The following is a 20251-nucleotide window of genomic DNA, read 5'->3' as shown; positions in this document are numbered from 1 at the left end:
CTCTGAGCCTTGGTCTCCTCACCTAGAGCGGAGAACAGAAGGACCTACAGATATGGTCTTGCATCCTGGGGGGTCAAAGAATGGCCTCCAGAAGGCCCACCCAGCCTCTTAACCAAAGGGAGGGTGTGAGATTGCCCAAAAGGATCTGATCAGGGCAGGGAAGGGGTCTGGTAGGCCTGGGTCCCGCACAGGACAGCAGGAGAGGGGCTGAAGGGGAACCACTGCCAGGAAGGACAGGGACCAAGAGCAAGTGGGTGTTCCTGGTGCTAGTGATGAGGGAGCAGGAGGCTGGCTGAGGACAAAGCTAGAGCTGGCGCCTTGCACCCCCCCCCCTTCATCCGCTCCCCTCCATATGTGTAGCATTCCTCAGGCACCCCTGACTGCCATAAAATGATAAATAGTTAACTTGCTGAGATCACAATCCTACAAGACAGGAGTCTCCCTTGGTTTGCAAATGTCCTTGAGATGACAACAAAGAAGTTACCTTATCAATAGCCCAATTTCCAAAGACACAGAACTCAGTTTCTCAAGCCTAATGTCACCCTCCCCTCCATAAAAAACCGAAGGAGGTGGAGGTAGAAGGAAAAGTAAATAAAGTTAAATTTCTTCTAAACCTAAATCTCATTAACAAGGATGCTTGATAGCAGGAATGTAACATTCCACCAGACTTCCAATTGTCTTCACTTGATAGCAACTAAGCCTTCAATATCCTGATAGTATTCTTTGCCCCAATAGCCCTTCTGGACACCCCTTTATCCTCACCTACCCAACTCCTGTGTATATAACGAACCACTCCTCACAACCCGGGGCAGCAGCAGCTCTTCCTGCCCACGGGTCCTGTCCCCGTGCTTTAATAAACCACCATTTTGCACCAAAGATGTCTTAAGAATTCTTTCTTTAGTCATCAGCTCCGAACCTCACCCCACCGAACCTGACTTAGGTTCTGGGACTTCATCACTAGGGCTGGAGGTCGAGGGCATCTGACCACCAGTGGTTCCCTCCTCCTTCTCTCTTCTCAGAGACTCCTGGCTGCCTGTCCTCTCGCTGGCAGACCTGGAGCTGAATCTGCTCACGCCCCTTCCCCGCCAGGAGCAGTTAAGACAGACTCCTAAGGAGAGGTAGAGGTGCTGGCAGTGGCCAGGAGTGGAGGCAGAAGAGGAGAGGCCACACATGGCCAAGGGCAGAACCATGGCCTTCTGCAGGAAGATAGAGGCTGGGGCCTCATGGCTCTCCGTGCTCTGACCACAAGGAAGCACTTTTGCAATATAAGAAAAGAAGAAACCAGGTTGATAAAGTGCTGGTCACTCTGGGGACGGGTGAGTTTGGGGAAGGCTCGCACCCTCCCTTGCTCTTCTGAAGGGGCCTGATCCTCGCTCTCTGGGTGTCTCCCGACTCCCCAAGGAGGCACCTCCTAGGGCTTCCCTCTGGCCTTGACGGAGCTGCTGTCGTCTCCTCCCCGGGGAGGAGAGTGAGACAATGGGTCTGTTCCTGCTGCTGTCTCTGCTGCTGCTGCTGTCAGGTCTGCAGGCCGGTGAGTGTCCGGGACTCCCTGGCTCTGTCCCGAGGCCCAGCGAGTCCCCAGCAAGGGCTGTGGCTGCGCAGCTGGACAGGGGGTCTGCTGGGGGAGCTGGCCAGGCCTCCCAGCCCCAGCGAGCGACGGGCTGGTCCCATAGTGCTGGTCAGCCCCAACCCTTCACCCTCCTCCCTACCCCATGTCGGGCGAGGGGAACAGCCAGGCCATCCTACCATCTGTCCCACTATTGCCCGTCGGGGAGGGTGTCAGAAGGGCTGGGCTTATCGTCTTCATCTCTCCCCGTGGCTTCAAGTCGCTCCTCTCCCCGCTCCTGCAGGTAGATCAGCAGAGTGTGATACAGCTAACTACGGAATCAACCAACCAGACCGCCTCTCAGCCCCCGAGGGTGGCTCCGTCCGCATCCCTTTCTCCTTCTATCACCACTGGCAGTTAGCCCCGGATCCCAGAGTGAGTGTAGCCTTGAGACGGACACACTTCCATGGGGAGGTCATCTACAACAGTACTCGGCCTTTCTTCCATAAGGACTACGAGAACCGGATCTCCCTTGAATTATCACCGGGTCAGAGGTCTGGCTCCCTGCAGATATCGAACCTGCAGGAGAAGGATGGGAATTTGTACTTTTACCGGATCCAAGTGGAAACATTAAGATGCGGCAAGAGGTTGTGGCAGGCCCTGAACGGCACCAAACTCACCATCACCCCCGGTGAGTCCAGCTGCCCCGGCAGCCCCCACGCTCGCCCTGAGGCTCCTAAAGGCCATGGCGCCCGCATCCCCCAGGCCTGGCCCAGGCCCCCCTCTTCCTGGGCGCCCTTCTCTCAAACTCCTCTCCCACACCACCTCCTCCCCAGCCCTCTGCCGACTTGACTCTTTCTCCGCCATGTCCCCAGGCCCGGGCTGCCCTCCCTGCCACCCCCTCACGGCTCCTTCCAGACCCAGCCCCACGCCCCCAGCCTCAGCACCTTCTGGGCTGCCCAGTTATCCTCCCTTCCTGCCCTAAGCGGGGGCTCCAGCCTCCTCCCTGCCCTGCCCCAGGCCTTCCTGACATCACCAGGATGTGGGCTGCCTGCCCTTTGTCATGCGTCCACATCGCAGCCCCACCCAGCCCCAGTCTCCCCAGAGCCATGGGCTCAGCCCAGCGCACCCAGCAAGTGCCCAAAGATGACCCACCCGAGAGCCCGGTCCCCTGGCAACGCCCCATGCCCTGTTTTCCCGATCCCCCACTTCCTCCTGCTCTGCTCCTCGGAACCCAGACTGCAGTGCTCCCCGCCCAGCCCCATCCCTCCTCTCCTTCCCCATCTCCCTCTTCCCCTGCCTCCATCCTCCTTACACTCCTTGCTGTCCCATTCTAGTCCCCGCCTCTGCCTGTCCTGTCCCCGTTGTCCACTCCGATCTCGCCCCTCCGTGCTGGCCTTTGAGAGGCACAAGTACAGCTGCTCCTGCTCACTGTGCCCTGTGGGGTGAACAGCTTCGTACGTGTCGCCAGGATTAACCTGCCCCACAGCCCTATAGTAACAGCAGGTACTGCCATCGTCTTCCTGCCGCAGATAGGGACACTGAGGCTCGAACAGCCTAAGGACCAGCCCAAAGCCACCATCATAGTGCAGGTGGGACTTGAACCCAGTTTATCCCTGAAGCCTCCACTCTTAACCAGTAACTGCTCAGCCTCACCAGCTGACCTGATGCTGATGAAGTTCTAGAACCTAGGTGAGGTTTGGTGGGCTGAGGTCCGGAGCCGATGACCAAGAAAGAATTCTTGAGACATCTTTGGTGCAAAATGGTGGTTTATTAAAGCACGGGGACAGGACCCGTGGGCAGGAAGAGCTGCTGCCCCGGGTTGTGAGGGATGGCAGGTTATGTACCCTGCTGTTGGGGGAAGGTGAGGGGAAGGGAGGTTTCAGTGGAGTTTTCATATGTTAAAGAGGGCCTACAAGGTGCCAGGATGTTCCGGGCCTGCCGGAGGCCTTGCCCTTGCTGCTGGATCAATGTTGTCTTTAGACCAGCCATTAACATTAAGATCTTTGGGAGACTTTTTGGTGGGGTGTCACAATCCTGCTATCAATGGTCTTTGTTAGTGAGATTTAGAACATTTGTAAGCCAAGGGGGACTCCTGTCTAGCAGGATTGTGAGCTCTGCAAGTTAACTATTTGCTTATTGTTCATGGCAGTCAGGGCTGCCTGAGGGATGCTACACTTATGGAGGGGAGCAGATGAAGGGGGGGGGGTGCAAGGCAAGGCACCAGCTTTTGCTTTGTCCTCAGCCAGCCTCCTGCTCCCTCATCAATGCTATCATTGTCTTGACCTATTTTTCGTGAATAATGGATGTGCTACATTACTAGATCCTCCATGTAACTCGGCAGCCCAGTGGGGACTTGAACATGCGTTTGTCCCCACAGCAGGGTCAGGAGGGCATCTCTCCCAGGAGCAGGCACTGGGGGGTGCGCTGTCTGTAGACTTCCTTAAAAACGAAAAACCGTAGGTTTGCTTTTACAGCTACTCGCGCTGGCAGTTCCAAACTATACATCACTGCTCCTGGCGGGAAGGACACTGTCTGTGTCCCCAGCCCTGGTAACCACTGCCCCACAGGACCACTGCGCTGGTTTTAGAGCAAACAGAAAATGGCTCACAACTGAATTAGGCCAGACAGGCTTGGGTTTATATTTTGGGCACCTCCTGCACCTTCCTTTAAGTGGCCATTTCAGGAAGATTTTGGCTCTTCTCAGACCCTCCTCCTCTTCATTCCTTAATTCTCCTAACTCTTCTCATTTCTCAGTTTCAGTCACATTTGTTACGAGTTTTTCATCAATAAATTATTATTTTCAATTAGTACAATTAATTGGATATTCATGCCCATATTTTTTTTAATATAGGGAAGTAATAAATAGAAGTTTAACCTAAGTGAAGTATGACCACACAAAAACATCCCCCTAAGGGAAATTTGCTTCAAATAGAACTGAGAAGTCTGTGGTTGGCTTAACCATGCTTTTTACATACAGATGTTTTCATTTTGTATCCACATCTCACTGTATTCTCCACTGTAAATTCCTCTTTTTATGTCTTAGCCCAGAATCCTGTATTACACTAGGGCTGAAAATATTTTATTTTCTTCTGATTTTTGTATGCTTTCTTTTGGCAGGAAAACTCACTGATCTAGTGAGGATTTCTTTTGCTATATGGTGTGAGCTCAAGAACTACATTGATCTTCATAGCGAGAAACAAATCAACCGTCCCAGCTAGCTTTATGGAATCTTTTTTTCTCTTCTCCATTGACTCATAGGCCTGGCCTTTTTGTAGGATAGCACCCACTTCTGGTCTGTCAACCCCATTTCCCTGTCTTTTCCCTTCTCGCTACCAATACTGTTCTAGGGATTGTAACTTGTCACGGTTCAGTGGCTGGTAAGTCTATGTCCATCAGAACCACATTACTTCCCTAGAAACCTTACTATTGTTTTGGTCTGTTGTTTCACATAAATATTAGAATAAGCTCACCAAGTTCTGAAGAATACACTTAGAGGTATTTTTAAAACCAAAATTGCATTAAACCTATAAGGCAATTGACAGAAACGGAAATCAGTGTAAGTCAGTCTTCCCATGGGAATGGGCCCAAATTATATCCCTCAATAACCTCTGCAGTGTTCTTCCACAGACCATGTAAATATCTCACAAGACGCTTTCCTCTAAATCCTCTATTTTTTTTACTAATATGCAACATTATTTTTGGAATGTTCATTTTCTATGATTTTCACTAGAAAATATTGCATAAATTCTGGCCAGATGCCGGGTTATAGGCATGTTTACCCGCCCCTCCCTATCCAGCTCTACGAAAATGACAGCAAAAGGAAATGTTTAAGACAAAATCCACAAGGACAAAAAACATGCGAGTCGTGTGGTCAAAAACAGTATTTGGGAAGCTGGAAAAGGTGGACTAATGTCCCTGGCCTAGGAGACCAGGGGAGCTTAGCTCTAAACCAGCAGTGGGGAGACCCGGAAGCAAGGCATCTTTTTAACTACAAAATCCCCTGATGGTTCAGCAAGGGTCACCCCAGAACCCTTGACAGTGGGAGTGCAAGGGTGTCAGACAATGGAAGATTGGGCCAGAATCTATTTAAGAAGCAAGGAAACCTCTATGACCCCTTCCTACCCAGCAGACTGGACATTTGCTTTCCAGAAAGGATGGACCAGAGGGAGTTTGGGGGCACCACCCCAGGCATACTGGTGGCAAGGGATGAATCCTTAAAACTGGAGATCTGGTGAACTGATGAGACCCTAAACGCCCAGCCCCCTTTGATGCCTCCCAGTTCTCAGGCAACCCAGCTGGTATCTCCCATCCCTTGAGGGACAAGAAATCAGGAGATTCTTCTCTGGGAAATCTCTCTGATGGAAACCCCAAAGGATCCAGAAATCCTAACAGATCCTACAGCCCAGTAGCGGACAAGCACTTTCTCCCAGACCACACACACCGCCTCCAGTCAGCGTGGCTTCTGCGCATCGGCCTCCAAGGGGACAAGGACGTGGGGTCTTGGTCTCTCCGGGAATCCCCGAGCCCTGAGGATTGCCTCTTCTGTGCCTGAGGCTAGAGTTTAGGGGTCCCTATTTGTAGGCGATGAAATGAGGTTCTGAGGTCACACCACTGATGAGAGGTAGAGTCAGAATCTAAGCTGGGTGATGTGGATAATTACCCACTCCCTGTGTGAGAGCTTCAGAGAGTGGTCCTCCCTCCTCGGTGTTCCCCAAAGTAGGGAACAAGATGTGATGGTTTCTTCACCAGTCCTCCAGGCAAGAATCTGCTAAATTCTCATGTCTTCTCAGCTCTCAAGATGACCACCACTGCCCCCACCACTGCTGCCCCCACCACCACTGACCCCAGCACGAGTAGCCCAACCACCACTGGCTTCAGTGTCTTGGAAGGCAATAGGAGCTCAACATCTTCACCCAGGAGTGTGGAACCTGTGGTCATAGTGACAGTGGCCAACACTGTGCTTAAAACTGCAATTTTGGGACTGATACTCTACCTCAGGTGGAAGTGGAGCAAAGGTGAGTTATTTGGGTCCATGCTGCCCCACCAAGCTTCCCTACTGAGTGTTTCTCAGAGCCACCTGCATCAGAATAACCCTGGGTCCTTCTGCATTAAAAAATGTCCCTGCTGGGCATGAGGTCTGGGCTTGGGAATTTGCATTCTTATTTATTTTTTTAATAAGATTTATTTATTTTTTTAAGCTCTTATTTATTGATTTGCTTCACTTGCAAAGAGCTGCATAGGTCTGGAGAAAGGAGGGGAATCAGGGAGGACTTCCCATAGGAAGTGACCCTGTACAATGTGAGAGCTAGCCATGCAAACAGTGAGGGTGGGAAAGAGGTCCTATCCACATAGGGGCAGAAGATCAGGGAGGGAACCGTAGGTAGCTCAGTGCTGTGGAGGAGGCTGGCGAAGGGAGAGAGAACCTTGTAAATGACTCCCAAGAGCCTGTGATCCCAGAGGCAACGTGAAGCAGGGAAGTGGCCACCTCAGCTCTGCCTTCCGGATCCATTAGTCTGTGCTGGTGGGGCCAGAGGTGGACCAGGCGGGGCCAGTCTATTGTGGTGGCAGTGGGTGGAGGGAGAGAGCCAGATCCTGGAACAGGTTAAGAAGGAAAACCAGTAAGACTTGGGGATTGCGTAGAGGCCAAGGAGTCCATGGGGAAACCACCAAGCAAATTAGAGAACACGGAGGTCAAGACCACGTTTGGGGAAGGACAATGGTTCCTTAGTCTGGGTATGTTGGAGAGGTGCCTGTGTGGCCTCTGCGGAGAGATGTCCCTCGACAGTGTGGGTGTCCGCATCTATAGCTCAAGAAGACAGAGCTGCCACCCCAAATAAAATCAAGATTCTATAACTGAGTAGAAAGAAATAAATGGAAATTGGGTAAGCAAAGAGCGTCCGCTGTCATAGGCCTCATCCGGAACTAGAGATGTGTCAGCTAAGTGTGGCCTAAGGACAGGGGAACAGGAGAGCTCAAGGAGCTCGTGAGAGGGGGAATGCAGAGGAGAGGGTCAGCAGGGAGCTTGGACAGCCGGAAAGAAAGTGGATTATTAAGGGACAAGAGTTCACGGGATCAAAGCACAGGCATGGCCAGCAGGATGATAACAGGAGAAAGCTGGAAGGAAAGAAAGTTGTAGCAGAAAAATGATGCTGGCGTTTAATATTGCAGAGTTCTCAGTCCCAGGGATTTAAAAAAAAAAAAAAAAAAAAAAAGTCCAGGGTATGGTGGGATAGAGGGTCCTGGAGTTTGGGAGATGTAGGATTCCCGTGTGTCCAGAGGGTTGTCTCCGAGGATGGTGGGACCTCCTAGATGGTGTTGGGCGGTGGAGGGGTTGTCTGTGATGCAGGGGCCAATCCTTGGGAAATGCTGCAAAGAGACTCTGGAGGAGGAGGAAGGAAGAGGCCGGTGGGGAGACTGGCAGGGTTCAGGGGCGAAAGGTGGAGAGGAACGGGCCGCAGCTCAGACCCGGGTCCCAGCCATGAGGCTCACAAGGCAGGAGAGGAACAGCTGCCCCTCCCCGTCCATGGTCTCACCCCCTTCTCCTTCCTTCTCGCCAGGATGAAGCCCAGAACGACAACCCCATCCTCTATGCCTCCCCCACCTTCCCCAGCTACTCGCCACCTGCAGCACCTCCCTGCCTCCCTCCCAAGGAGGCCCCGCAGGAGGAGACCCTATATTCTCTCAGAATGGCCTGACGAGTGGGACTGGAGGATGATGCCTTAGACTGAGCTGCCCAGCGGGTCACAGCCTCTGATAATGACCCCGGCCAGACGGGAAGACTCAGAAGCCAGTGGGTGTGGAAGGCCTCCAAGGACCACAGAGAGACAGAGCCATCTGCTCCAACCCCCTCTCCACCTTCCCAGCCCTTGCCCAGAGAGTCACAGGGCTGGTGGAATTTGCCCGAAGGCATCTAAGGAGGAAACTGATGGCACCTTCCACTCTGTCTTCTTCTCACCAGGAATGAATTAAAATAAAAGCTCACACGCCAGATCCCTCCCCTAGTACTGGAGTTGGGTGACTGCCTCGGGGTGGGACACAATAAACCCAGACGCTGGTAGCCAGCCCAGAAGCCAGGGGCTGCCCCTCCTCTGCCCATTCCCCTTCCCCTCCGATCAGAACGAGCACGCACTTGCCAAGTGCACCACCTCATTTAGGCGCCTCCAACACGCTGTGCCCGGGCTGGATGCGCTCACCCGAACCGTGAACAGGACCACAGGGGTCAGCGCTTTTCTCCAGGCCACGCGCCTAGTAAGTGGCTGAGCCGGGGTTTGAACCCAGACCTGCCCTCCCCGACGACGGCCTTCTCCCAGGACTCAGGTGTCCCGGCCTTCCCACATCCCTCAGACTGTGCCAGCCTCCCACAGACACAGGGACGGGCCCCAGGGAGTGGAGGGTAGCGAGGGAAGCCGAAGGGAAGTCCGAGGTTAGAGACCTGCTGCGGAGAGCGGGAACCTGTTTTATTAACACGGGAACTGCACAGCTAGGACTTCGGCCAGTTGACCTGTAGCCTGTCACCAAGCTCACACTCAGCAGCTTCTCAGGGACCCTCTGAGGGGCGCCCCCTGCTGCCGGCAGGGAAGGGGTGACAGAGCAGCAGGGAGCCAGGTGCACACAGCTATTCCTCCAAGAAGGCCAAGGTGAAGTCCCCGGCGGCATCTCCACACCACGGCTCCTCCAGCTGCTCTGGCTCTGTCCCAACATCTTCCAGGAACTGCTCCAGGTCCAGGTCACTGGAGGCGTCACCGGCAGGGAGGACACTTCCAGCCTCCTGAGGCCGGGGTTCCTTGGGTTCCGGCCCTTCTTCCCCCCTCCCCCATCCCCACCATGGGACCCACACCCGGGATGTGCTGATGGGGTCGGGCGCTTGGCCATCACTCTAGCTTCTTTGTCCTCAGACAAGCTGCTTGCTTGCTTTGGGGAACTTCTTGTTTTTAGCCCGATTATTTTTTTCTCCCTCCTAAAGCTTTGACCCATCGACTCTCATCCTACCCTGGGATCCCTGCCCCAAAGCCCCCTGGCAAGACACCTGGAGCTTCCCGTAGGAGGACGGGATCGGGGAGGACTTTGAGTGGTGCCCCTGTGTTTGCAGAGCAGAGAGGATACTGGAACTTCTCCGGAGGCTGGGCAGGTCAGACACTCATGTCCTGGGCAAGGAGTCAGAGCTGGGCCACAGGGAACAGATGCCCAGAGAAGTCAGGAAATGAGCAGTGTTTGTCCCATGGTGGTAGAAACAAAACACCAAGTTCTGGAGCATTCAGAGAAACATTTTTCTCAGTTTCTGCTCTCAAGGGACACAGTGGGGAGAGGACGTTACCCAAAAACATGAACAACACCAGTGTATCTACTGCTACGTGAATAATGCAGGGAATAGGTTACAAGTGTTATGCCCGAGTTTTCGCATCCAAGAGACCACCAAGGAGCCAACACTGATATCATCACAGGAGGGTTTATTTGACAAGCTTAAGTTTGGGCCCAAGTATACCCGACACAGCGGAGTAGGGACTTGGACCCCGAACCAGATTACAGTCACAGTTTTTGGGGTTTTTTTTAAACATTATTTTATAAAGATTTTATTATTTATTTGACAGATATCACAAGTAGGCAGAGAGGCAGGCAGAGAGAGAGAGAGAGAGAGGAGGAAGCAGGCTCCCTGCTGAGCAGAGAGCCCGATGCGGGACTCGATCCCAGGACCCTGAGATCATGACCTGAGCCGAAGGCAGCAGCTTAACCCACTGAGCCACCCAGGTGCCCACAGGCAGAGTTTTTAAAGGCAGAGTTGGGGTGGACTCGGTGATGGGTGAGGACAACGGGGATATTCAGAAGTGCTACCAGGTAAAGAAGACTGTCAGGATATTGGAGGCCTGGTTATTTTTAAGCCAAGGCCATTTTTCCCAAAATGATGTCAGACAGATGGTCGCCAAATTTGACTTCTCATTGACTTTTTCATTGACTCTCCTTCTCGTTTTAATCCTAAAAACATGCCCAGAGGTGACACCTTAGTCGTGATGTGTCTCCCTTCAGCAGCAGCTGTTGCCCCACAAAAGCCTTGCCTGTACCTTTAAATTTGGGGTCCAGCCTTGGTTTCTATTGTAGCTGGGTTCAAGGACCCAAATCTGGTAACGAGTCTGGTAACGTATATGCACAATGAAATATTAATCAGCCATAAGAGGGAAAGAAATCGGGACACCTGGGTGGCTCAGTCGTCAAGCGTCAGCCTTCGGCTCAGACCGTGATCCCAGGGTGCTGGGATGGAGTCCCACATCACGCTCCTTCTTGGTAGGAGGCCTGCTTCTCCCTCTCCTACTCCCTCTGCTTGTGTTTCCTCTCTGACTGGGTCTGTCTCTGTCAAATAAATTAATAAAATCTTAAATAAAACAAAAGAAAGAAACAAAGAAACAAAGAAAGAAACAAAGAAAGAAAGAAATCCTGCCATTTGCAACAATATGGTTGGGTTTTGAAGGCGTTATGGTTCGTGAAATACACCAGAGAGAGACAAATGATCTTACTTACATGTGGAATCTGGGGAAAAAAATAAAATAAAAACAAAAAAAACAAAAGACTCATAGGGAGAACAAAGCATGGTTGCCAGAGGTGAGGCAGGGGGCACCATGGGTGGAGGGGGTCAAAACGTACAAACGTCCAGCTATAAAATAAATAAGTCCTGGGGATATAGTGTACATCATGGTGACTATGGTTCATAATACCGTATTGGATATATGAACACAATTAAGAGTAGCTCTTAAAAGTCCCTGTTAACAGAAAGAAAAACATTTTTAGCCATGTTGGAGATGGGGGTCAGCTAGACTTATTGTGATGATCACTTCAAAATAATACAAATGTCAGGGGCATCTGGGTGGCTCAGTGGGTTAAAGCCTCTGCCTTCCCCTCAGGACATGATCCCGACATCCTGGGATCAAGCCCCGCATGGTGCTCGCTGCTCAGCTGGGAGCCTGCTTCCTCCTCTCTCTCTCTCTGCCCACCCCTCTCTGCCTACTTGTGATCTCTGTCAAATAGGTACATAAAATCTTAAAAAAGAAATACAAATATCAAATCATTCTGTTGTATACCTGAAGCTCATACAGTGCTATACGTCAATTATATTTTAATTTAAAAAATTAAAAGGAGGGCGCCTGCGTGGCTCAGTGGGTTAGGCCGCTGCCTTCGGCTCGGGTCATGATCTCAGGGTCCTGGGATCGAGTCCCGCATCGGGCTCTCTGCTCAGCAGGGAGCTTGCTTCCTCCTCTCTCTCTATGCCTGCCTCTCTGCCTACTTGTGATCTCTCTCTGTCAAATAAATAAATCTTTAAAAAAAAAAATTAAAAGGAGTGTTCCTGGGTTCGTGGTGTGATAGACTTTTCCCAAGACCTATTGGGAACAGAGACAAAGGAATGTTGTCTAATTTGGCATTGCTGTCGATAAAAAAATAAGTTATTTGGAAATATTGATTATAACAACATATTTAGTGCTTCTACTGAGAGAAAAAATAATTTTTACAACATGAATAGATAATACTTGAACGTGGTGTCAGAAGCCCCTTCCCCCTGGGGTCCTGGCGGCGGTCGCTGCCCCCATGCACCCCTCTCAGATGCGAGCTCCCCCTCTCTGGGTCCTCCCGTCCTCACCCACAGCACACGCTTGTGTTGTGTAAACGTTTGTAAACCACTTCCTCACAGGAGCTCACCGTCTGGGGACCGCCCCCAGCCCTGACACACTCCGCGTCTGACCTGGTAGTTCGGGGTCACCCGTCTCGCCGCTGAAAGGCAGACGCGGGAGGCAGGGACTGCCCGGGGCCAACCGCCAAGGACCCCGGAGACCCTGTGAGCTCCAGAAGCTGGCAGAGGCGGGAAGGACCCTCCCCAGAGCCTTCAGAGGGGACACGATCCCGCTGACACCTTGAGTGTGGACCTCCGGCCTCCAGAATGGTGAGGGGACGCCCGTCTGCTGTTGCAAACCCAAACCGCATAAACACGGCCGGCGGGGACCACAGCGACAGGAAGTTCAGGGGCTGACGGGGACTGCAGCCCCCACCTCAGCTCAGATGCATCGGCCAGTTCCCGTGCCAGCCCATGCTCAGCTCGGATTCCTAAAACCCTTTTACAGATTAAGGCAGGGAAGAAAGACGAAGAGGACCCACGTGGCCGCCGTAATTCATGTTCAGTTAGAATTCTGTGAAATCACAGAAACAGAATCATCTCGTGGCTTTTTCTCCCAAATTCCCTGATGACCACCGGAAGCCCATAGAGAGAAGGGTCCTGGAGCTGACTGGGACATTCTGGGGAATGTTGTGCTGCCCTTATGGAACACAGGCATGACTAAAAGTTAAGTGTGTGCACAACACTGTAAATGAGCTTAATGCCACTGAGCGGTCTACTTAAAAATGGTTCAAATGGTGAAATTATTTTGCTAGCTATCTATTATCACCACAAAAATTATGATCAAGAAAAAGTTAAATACAGGGGCGCCTGGGTGGCTCAGTGGGTTAAAGCCTCTGCTTTCGGCTCAGGTCCTGATCCCAGGAGTCCTGGGATCCAGCTCCACATCAGGCTGTCTGCTCAGTGGGGAGCCTGCTTCCTCCTCTCTGTCTGCCTGCCTCTCTGCCTACTTGTGATGTCTGTCAAATTTTTAAAAATAAAAAATAAAAGAAAGAGTTAAATACAAACTCACAAATAAATTATGTTTAGAAAGAAGGAAGCTCATCCCTCCCTGCTAACTTCTTTCCTCCATACTTATTCTACCACTTACTAATATGACCTATGCTCTTGAGGTCATTCCTGCTCTTGTGTCTGTACCCTGGTAATGAGGTAGAAACACCTGCTGTCGTGCGTTTCTTCCAGAGGCAAGTTCAGTGACTTCACCCTGGGGCGGGGAGTCGTCCGCTCGGGCTGCCATAAGGAGATGCCACAGACCTGGCGCCTCAAGTATCAGGAATTTCCCTTGGTTCTGGAGTCCAGGAAGTCCAAGATCAAGATGCTGGCAAGGTAGGCTGCATTCTGAGGTAAGCACTGATGAATGGCTTTGGTAGGAAGGGCTGTGGGAGGAGACAGGAGGTTGGGGAAGTTAAGCTGTTGGAGGAGCTGGGAGAAGGACCATCCTTTGGGAAAGACCCAGACTCACAAGGCACACAGTCCTGAGCATCGTCCAGACTCTAGGCTTGCCCAGTAGAGGAAACTGGAGCAAGTGAGGTGACCCCTCTGAACTTCGTTTCTTCTTTGGATGGATGGGAAAAAAATTCCTTTATCTCGGGGTGCCTGGGTGGCTCAGTGGGTTAAGCCTCTGCCTTCAGCTCAGGTCATGATCTCAGGATCCTGGGATCCAGCCCCACATCCAGCTCTCTGTTCAGCGGGGAGCCTGCTTCCCCCTCTCTCTCTGCCTGCCTATCTGCCTACGTATGATCTCTCTTTGTCAAATAAATAAATAAAATCTTAAAAAGAAAAAAATTCCTTTATCTCACAGGTTTGCACTGAAAATGGAAGGTAACAGACAAGACAGGTCCTCCACGTCCGTGTCCTTGCCCCAGGGCTGTGGTTCTCCTGCTTCAACAGTCTGTAGTGGGCCTGAGACTTCATTTTCACAAGTTCCCACATACAGCTGCTCTATATTGTGATAGAAAGTACATGTGTGTGGATGTGTAGTAGGTATATGTCTAACTTTTTAAGGAATGGCTGAATATTTGCACCTCTGTACATTCCCACCAGCAGTGGAACACAGCCCCAGTTGCTCCACTTCCTTGCCAACTCTTAGTATCGGCTCGTCTTTCAGTTTGAGCCATTTAACAGATATGTGATGTGATCTCACTGTAGTTTTCTTTCACATTTCCCTAGTGACTAATGCTGTTACCCATGTTTTCATGTGGCCGTGAGCTGTATGTCTTCTTTGACAAAGTATCTCTTCGAATCATTAGCTCATGTTTACAATTGGGATTTTTTTTTCACAAATTTTAAGGGTTCTTTAAATATTTGGGGTACAAAGCCTTTGTCAGTTACATGATTTGTCAATATTGTCTCCCAGTCTGTAGCATCTCTCATTTTCTTGATGGCATCGTTTGAAGAACAGATTTAATTTTGAGGAGCTCCAATGTGTCAATGTTTTCTTTAGTGCTTGAATCTAAGAAATCTGTGCCTAACCCAAAGTCACAAGGATTTTCTCCTGGTTTTTTTACTTGATGTAAATAATTTTAGGACTTACATTTAGGCTGATGATTGATTTTGAGTTCATTTTTATAGATAGTGCAAAATATGAATTGAAGTTCACTTTTTAAATATAAATTTCCAGTTGTTCAAAAGACTGTAATTTCTTCACTGGATCGCGTTTGCGTCTTTGTTAGAAATAAACTGACCCCAGAATTGTGGATCTCTTTCTTTACTCTGTTCTGTTCCATTGAAACAATTTCTCTGTCTTGACACCAATACATTTTGATGACAGTAGCTTTATAGTAAGTCTTAAAGTCAGGTAGCATAAACTTTGTTCTTCATTTTCACTTTTTAGCCATTCGTAGCACCCTGAATTTCTGTAGGAAGTTTAGAATTAGCTTGTCAATTTCTACAAAATAGCCTACTGAGATTTGGTTGAGATTGTGTCTGTTTTAAAAAATATATTTTTATTTATTTATTTGACAGAGAGAGATCACAAGTAGGCAGAGAGGCAGGCAGAGAGAGAAGGTAGTAGTCTCCCCGCTGAGCAGGGAACCTGACGTGGGGCAATCCCAGGACCGCGGGATCACGACCCAAGCCAAAGGCAGAGGCTTTAACCCACTCAGCCACCCAGGTGTCCCGATATTGTGTCTATCTACATATTAATTAGGGACGAATTGACATCTGAACGGTATTGAATATGTATGTATGTACATATGTATGTATGAGATCCCCATTCATTAATCTCTAATTTCTCTCAGGAATCTTTTCTAATTATCATGTTCAGATCTTGTACATTTTCTATTTATTTCCTACTATTTCATATTTTGAAGCTCTTGTGTTACCATTTTCATTTGACTTCCACTTTTTGTAGGTAAACAATTGATTTTCATGTATTGCTCTTGTATTCTGTGACCTTGCTTAAATCACTTACAGCTCTAGGAGCTTTTTTTGTCCATTTCATTGGATCTTCTACATAAACAATCAAGTTATCTGTAAATGAAGAGCTTTTCTTTCTTTCCAATCCAGATGCCTTTTGGTTCAATTGCTTTTTTTTTTTTTTTACTCGATTCTTAGATTCACAGGATTTTAATTTGTACAAGCGACTGAGCGATGACACAGAGAGGGTCGTGACACTGAAAGGTTTTTATAACTCACGTTTACTGCCGAGAATGAAAACGCCATGCCAGAGAGGGCCACCTGGGGAAGCACTAGAGGCAGAGGCCAGACCAGGGGGACGGCCCAGACCATATGTAGCCTTTAGCGTGTTTTCCCCTGGCAAAACAAGCAAGGAAGCGAAAACAGCTTAGGATTGGCTATTTCAACAAATTCTGGTGGGTTGTGGGTCACAAGTACTATGGCTAGTTCTCTAGCACCTAGAACAGGATTAACTCAGGGCAGGGGAAATACAGGCTTGGTAGTAAGAGTTAGATGAAGGAGGTAGTTTAGAGGATGGGCCCTGGATTGATTAGTTTGCATAGGAAAGGCAGGCTCCTAGGAATGCCCTATGCTCTTAGAATAGGCTAGCCTTGGCAGGGACCATCTCTCCCCAGCCAACAAGGCCACAAATGTCAGAGCATCAAGAATGCAGAAGGTTAAAAACAATAAGTTAATCAATTGCCCCGATTAAATGAATGCCAAATACATAAATACAAAATCTAAGAAAACACAGACACTTTTCTTTCTTTGCCTTGCTTTATTGCATGGGCTAGAATCTCTATCATAATACATGAAGGTAGTGAGACCAGGCATGTTTGCCTTACTCCTGGTTTGGGGAAAAAGGCTGAGCGGGGTGAGGTACCCTGGAGGAAGAAGGGACTTGGATAGTGATAGATGTGGCCAGTGAGGAGGAGAGAACAGAAACCTAGGGGAACTTGGGAGAAGATCTAAGGCGATATTTTCAAAAAGGGGTCCACCAGGACGCCTGGGTGTCTCAGTGGGTTAAGCCTCTGCCTTCGGCTCGGGTCATGGTCTCAGGGTGCTGGGATCGAGCCCTGCATCAGGCTTTCTGCTCAGCAGAGAGCTTCCCCCTCTGTCTGCCTCTCTGCCTACTTGTGATCTCTCTCTCTCGAATAAATAAATAAAATCTTTTTTTTTTTTTTAAGTGGTCCACAACTCATGGCCCTCACTCTCTCTCTCCCCTCATCACATGGCTTCTGACCCCTCACCCATGACCACCCTCTGGACTAAAGAGCTGTATTTAGGCTGTGCCCATCTAGGAATCAATTCCAGACCCTCCTGCTCACAGAACCCCACCCCGTGAGTAGAACCACAACTCAAGGCTGATGACTGGTCCCTCTCATTGCTTCCACTGCCAGAAGAGGAGGCCACCTCCTGTGATGAAATCATGCTCTCCCACCATCACCTTCTACGCAGTAAGCCAACTCCAACTTCATTGGGGGCAGGGAGGGAGCAGAGCCTCCTAGAACCTGCCCAGGGAGTCACCAGAGGTCCCAGCCCCAGTCTCTGACCCTTACCCGCCACCAGACACAAGCTGGCAGTGTGCTCCTTTGGAGATGGTCCAGAGGCTGTCACCAGGGTGACTCTGTTGCTCTGGGCCTTATATCCCTCCTACCCAAGGAAGGCTTTGGATGAGTCAGGACTCTCCCAGCTCTGGAGGGAATCACCTGAGGAGTATTAGAAAACTATAGCCTCCAGAGAGTCAGCCTCCAGAACTCTGCTCTCAGGAGCTGAGGCCCAGAGGTTTTGTGGGACAACCAGACAGAAGCATCCAGAAGGATCAGAATGCACTGTGGACTCAGCAAGTCTAGAGTTTCAGTCCTCGACCTCCTACCTGAGACTCATGCAACCTGGTGCGGGTCTCCTCTGAGCCTTGGTCTCCTCACCTAGAGTAGAGAACAGAAGGACCTACAGATACGGTCTCGCATCCTGGGGGGTCAAAGAATGGCCTCCAGAAAGCCCACCCTTTCTTCTTAACCACAGGGAGGGTGTGAGATTGCCCAAAAGGATCTGATCAGGGCAGGGAAGGGGTCTTGTAGGCCTGGGTCTGCACAGGACAGCAGGGGAGGGGCTGAAGGGGAACCACTGCTTGGAAGGACAGGGACCAAGAGCAAGCTGGGTGTTCCTGGTGCTGGGGCTGGAGGTCGAGGGCATCTGACCACCAGTGGTTCCCTCCTCCTTCTCTCTTCTCAGAGACTCCTGGATGCCTGTCCTCTCGCTGGAAGACCTGGAGCTGAATCTGCTCACGCCCCTTCCCCGCCAGGAGCAGTTAAGACGGACTCCTAAGGAGAGGTAGAGGTGCTGGCAGTGGCCAGAAGTGGAGGCAGAAGAGGAGAGGCCACACATGGCCAAGGGCAGAACCATGGCCCTCTGCAGGAAGATAGAGGCTGAGGCCTCATGGCTCTCTGTGCTCTGACCACAAGGAAGCACTTTTGCAATATAAGAAAAGAAGAAACCAGATTGATAAAGTGCTGGTCACTCTGGGGACGGGTGAGTTTGGGGAAGGCTCGCACCCTCCCTTACTCTTCTGAAGGGCCCTGATCCACGCTCTCTGGGTGTCTCCTGACTCCCCAAGGAGGCACCTCCTAGGGCCTCCCTCTGGCCTTGAGAGAGCTGCTGAAATCTCCTCCCCAGGGAGGAGAGTGAGACAATGGGTCTGTTCCTGCTGCTGTCTCTGCTGCTGCTGCTGTCACGTCTGCAGGCCGGTGAGTGTCCGGGACACCCCGGTTCTGTCCCGAGGCCCAGCGAGTCCCCAGCAAGGGCTGTGGCTGGGCAGCTGGACAGGGGGTCTGCTGGGGGAGCTGGCCAGGCCTCCCAGCCCCAGCGAGCGACGGGCTGGTCCCATAGTGCTGGTCAGCCCCAACCCTTCACCCTCCTCCCTACCCCATGCCGGGCGAGGGGAACACCCAGGCCAGGGAGCCAGTCCTACCATCTGTCCCACTACTGCCCGTCGGGGAGGGTGTCAGAAGGGCTGGGCTTATCGTCTTCATCTCTCCCCGTGGCTTCAAGTCTCTCCTCTCCCCGCTCCTGCAGGTAGATCAGCAGAGTGTGATACAACTAACTACGGAATCAACCAACCAGACCGCCTCTCAGGCCCCGAGGGTGGCTCCGTCCGCATCCCTTTCTCCTTCTATCAAGGCTGGCAGTTAGCCCCGGATCCCAGAGTGAGTGTAGCCTTGAGACGGACAGACTTCCATGGGCCGTTCATCTACAACAGTACTCGGCCTTTGATCCATAAGGACTACGAGAACCGGATCTCCCTTGAATTATCACCGGGTCAGAGGTCTGGCTCCCTGCAGATATCAAACCTGCAGGAGAAGGATGGGAATTTGTACTTTTGCCGCATCCAAGTGGAAACATTAAGATGCGGCACGAAGGTGTGGCAGGCCCTCGACGGAACCAAACTCACCATCACCCCCGGTGAGTCCAGCTGCCCCGGCAGCCACCACGCTCGCCCTGAGGCTCCTAAAGGCCATGGCGCCCGCATCCCCCAGGCCTGGCCCAGGCCCCCCTCTTCCTGGGCGCCCTTCTCTCAAACTCCTCTCCCACACCACCTCCTCCCCAGCCCTCTGCCGACTTGACTCTTTCTCTGCCATGTCCCCAGGCCCGGGCTGCCCTCCCTGCCACCCCCTCACGGCTCCCTCCAGACCCAGCCCCACACCCCCAGCCTCAGCACTTTCTGGGCTGCCCAGTTATCCTCCCTTCCTGCCCTAAGCGGGGGCTCCAGCCTCCTCCCTGCCCTGCCCCAGGCCTTCCTGACATCACCAGGATGTGGGCCGCCTTCCCTTTGTCATGGGTCCACATCGCAGCCCCACCCAGCCCCAGTCTCCCCAGAGCCATGGGCTCAGCCCAGTGCACCCAGCAGGTGCCCAAAGATGACCCACCCGAGAGCCCGGTCCCCTGGCGACGCCCCATGCCCTGTTTTCCCGATCCCCCCACTTCCTCCTGCTCTGCTCCTCGGAACCCAGACCGCAGTGCTCCCCGCCAGCCCCATCCCTCCTCTCCTTCCCCATCTCCCTCTTCCCCTGCCTCCATCCTCCTTACACTCCTTGCTGTCCCATCCCTAGTCCCCGCCTCTGCCTGTCCTGTCCCCGTTGTCCACTCCGATCTCGCCCCTCCGTGCTGGCCTTTGAGAGGCACAAGTACAGCTGCTCCTGCTCACTGTGCCCTGTGGGGTGAACAGCTTCGTATGTGTCGCCGGGATTAACCTGCCCCACGGCCCTATAGTAACAGCAGGTACTGCCATCGTCTTCCTGCCGCAGATAGGGACACTGAGGCTCGAACACCCTAAGGACCTGCCCAAAGCCACCATCATAGTGCAGGTGGGACTTGAACCCAGTTTATCCCTGAAGCCTCCACTCTTAACCAGTAACTGCTCAGCCTCACCAGCTGACCTGATGCTATCATTGTCTTGACCTATTTTTCGTGAATAATGGATGTGCTACATTACTAGATCCTCCATGTAACTCGGCAGCCCGTGGGAACTTGAACCTGGGTTTGTCCCCACAGCAGGGTGGGGAGGGCATCTCTCCCAGGAGCAGGCACAGGGGGTGCGCTGTCTGTAGACTTCCTTAAAATCCAAAAACCTACGGTTTGCTTTTACAGCTACTCGC

General features: G+C 51.6%; 1 protein-coding gene across 2 annotated transcripts; it reads left to right on the top strand.

Annotated features, from left to right (window-relative positions):
• Window positions 1-1303: 1303 nt before the first annotated feature.
• On the top strand, window positions 1304-8533 carry LOC309854144 (paired immunoglobulin-like type 2 receptor alpha). Of its 2 annotated transcripts, XM_082712938.1 has the most exons (4): window positions 1304-1531; window positions 1851-2237; window positions 6340-6564; window positions 8107-8533. In XM_082712938.1, exons 1-4 carry the CDS (start codon window positions 1477-1479, stop codon window positions 8109-8111), a joined length of 672 nt encoding a protein of 223 aa, XP_082569064.1. In that variant the 5' UTR covers window positions 1304-1476; the 3' UTR covers window positions 8112-8533. The 2 variants fall into 2 exon arrangements, with proteins under 2 accessions (XP_082569064.1, XP_082569065.1); XM_082712939.1 differs by lacking the exons at window positions 6340-6564; window positions 8107-8533 and adding an exon at window positions 4024-4357.
• Window positions 8534-20251: the final 11718 nt, after the last annotated feature.

The sequence above is a fragment of the Mustela nivalis genome (genome assembly GCF_964662115.1).
Source record: "Mustela nivalis genome assembly, chromosome: 19".
Taxonomy (NCBI): Eukaryota; Metazoa; Chordata; class Mammalia; order Carnivora; family Mustelidae; genus Mustela; species Mustela nivalis.
Note: the sequence above shows the minus strand (reverse complement) of the source record. Positions and strands in the feature narration are given on the sequence as shown.

What these genes read in the sequence shown, in the direction of transcription:
- LOC309854144 (XM_082712938.1), top strand. Translation starts at nt 1,477, where the DNA reads ATGGGTCTGTTCCTGCTGCTGTCTCTGCTGCTGCTGCTGTCAGGTCTG. An exon ending in GCTGTCAGGTCTGCAGGCCG is followed by an intron (nt 1,532 to 1,850) that starts GTGAGTGTCCGG and finishes CCGCTCCTGCAG; the next exon opens with GTAGATCAGCAGAGTGTGAT. An exon ending in CAAACTCACCATCACCCCCG is followed by an intron (nt 2,238 to 6,339) that starts GTGAGTCCAGCT and finishes ATGTCTTCTCAG; the next exon opens with CTCTCAAGATGACCACCACT.